The sequence below is a fragment of the Ranitomeya imitator genome, chromosome 5, assembly GCF_032444005.1.
Source record: "Ranitomeya imitator isolate aRanImi1 chromosome 5, aRanImi1.pri, whole genome shotgun sequence".
Lineage (NCBI taxonomy): Eukaryota > Metazoa > Chordata > Amphibia > Anura > Dendrobatidae > Ranitomeya > Ranitomeya imitator.
This window is the reverse complement of record NC_091286.1, coordinates 93,623,915-93,625,808: the sequence shown is the minus strand read 5'-3', so window position 1 is coordinate 93,625,808 and position 1,894 is coordinate 93,623,915. Positions and strand designations below refer to the sequence as shown.

The 1,894-nt window shown below is 51.4% G+C and overlaps 1 protein-coding gene across 1 annotated transcript; it reads left to right on the top strand.

The window, feature by feature from the left end:
- Window positions 1-962: 962 nt before the first annotated feature.
- On the top strand, window positions 963-1,478 carry LOC138637678 (serine/arginine-rich splicing factor 4-like). Its single transcript, XM_069726532.1, has one exon. The coding sequence runs from the start codon at window positions 963-965 to the stop codon at window positions 1,476-1,478; it is 516 nt and encodes a 171-aa protein (XP_069582633.1).
- The last annotated feature ends 416 nt before the right edge of the window (window positions 1,479-1,894 follow it).

The window sequence follows — 1,894 nt, the reverse complement described above, 5'->3', positions numbered from 1 at the left end:
CTTACTTCCAAAACTGACGCAACCCATCTAACGGACTTTCTTCCATTCCTTGCACTTCCCAAAGCTCAACAATGCAACCCTTGCCAAAAAAGATCTACATCCTTAAATAATAAACCACCACATCTCTTCACATTCTTACTTACAAGTTTACCCACCTGAAAAGATCTGAAAAAAGCCAAGACACTCATATTCCGATTTACACATCCCTTTAAGGCAAAAACGTACTCAAAATTGGAAAAGATACTGGACAACGCCAATCCTTCACCACTTGATTCTTCCAAAAAAAATGCTTTCAGCACTTGACGAACCAAAAAATCTTTCATAACATCCTTCCAACCCATAAATTTAAGGAAAAACACTAATCCTGTTATCCTGCAGGAAACAATAAACCCTCTTCAAATGCTTCCCTAATTATATAAAGTGTCACGCTCGCGCCCAGACTGGTTGGTGCGGGGGTGTGGCCCCAATGTGCCACAGACCAGACTACCCTGGAAGGGGCGTAACTAAGTAGCTGCCTTGGTCTTCGCTGGAGCCTCTGATGGTGAGGTCAGGCTTGTGCGGTAAGAAGCTACCAGGTACCACTCCAGGGTGGAGTCTGGCTGTGGCTGCTGATCCCACCATAGGAACGGAACATAGATAGGCAGGCGAACACAGCTGGCAGTCTGACAGAAGGGCGGGTATGGCTGAGACACAGGCAGGCAGACGGGTACAACAGAGACACTGACAGGAAGGCGTGCACGGCTGGCTCTCTGGTAGGTAGGCAGGCAGGTAGGTACGGCAGGCTCTCAGGTAGGACAGGCGGACAATGCTGGTACACTGGAAGAACTGGTAGGGAACGGTCTGCAGGCAGGTATGTAAAACAGGTAAGAACCTGTTCAGACATAGGGACTTATGAATAGGTAGAGAACGATCGCAAGAGCGGATTTAAAGCGGAAGCACAGAAGCTAGAGCCAAGAACAGAAATGCAGGAGGTAGAGCCAAGCACAGAAATGCAGGAGGCGGAGCCAAGAGCAGGAGGCGGGGCAAAGCACAGAAGCGCAGGAGGTGGAACCAAGAGCAGGAGGCGGAGCCAAGTGCAGAAACGCAAGAGGCGGAGCCAAGAGCAGGAGGCAGAGCCAAGTGCAGAAACGCAGGAGGCGGAGCCAAGTAGAACTGCAAGGAGCGAAGCGGAGCCACAGAGCAGAAAAGGACCACCGAGTGCAGATCCGAGAATGGCGAAAAGCAAGACACCGAGTGCAGAGCTGAGAGCAGAGCAAAGCAAGACACCAAGTGCAGAGCAGAAAGCAGAGCAAAGTCAGAGTGCAGAGCAAAGCTACAGAGTGCAGAGCCGAGATCAAAACCACAGACTGCAGAGCAAGGTCACAGAATGCAGAGCAAGGAGCAAAGCAAGGGCGCAGAATGCAGAGCCGAAAGCAGAGCAAAGCAAGACACAGAGTGCAGAACTGAAAGCAGAGCAAAGCAAGACATTGCAGAGCTGAGAAAGCAAACCAAGACAGGGATATAAATGAACACAGGAACAGGACGAGACTAAGACAGAGTCAGGAACGGGACAAGGCACAGAGGCATGGACACAAGCCTGGGTACGACGCCCCACTGGGTGGCTACACAAGGACACAAGCAAGGGTACTAAGCCCCACTGGGTGGCTAACACAGGACACAGACTAGGGTACAATGCCTCCCTGGGTGGTGGACACAAGAGTGACAGAGACAGGGCCTGGCACCTCAGCAGCTAAGAACTGACTGAGGGGGTAAGTTGAATAGCCCCCACCAATGGGTGGGGAAGTCTTAAATACAGGAAGCCTCATGGCAATAGGCCAGGGACACCTTAGCAAGGTGCACACAGTCTCAATAAGACACAGGAATTGCCGGCGCCCCCTATGCACACAGACAGAGC

What these genes read in the sequence shown, in the direction of transcription:
- LOC138637678 (XM_069726532.1), top strand. Translation starts at nt 963, where the DNA reads ATGCAGGAGGTAGAGCCAAGCACAGAAATGCAGGAGGCGGAGCCAAGA.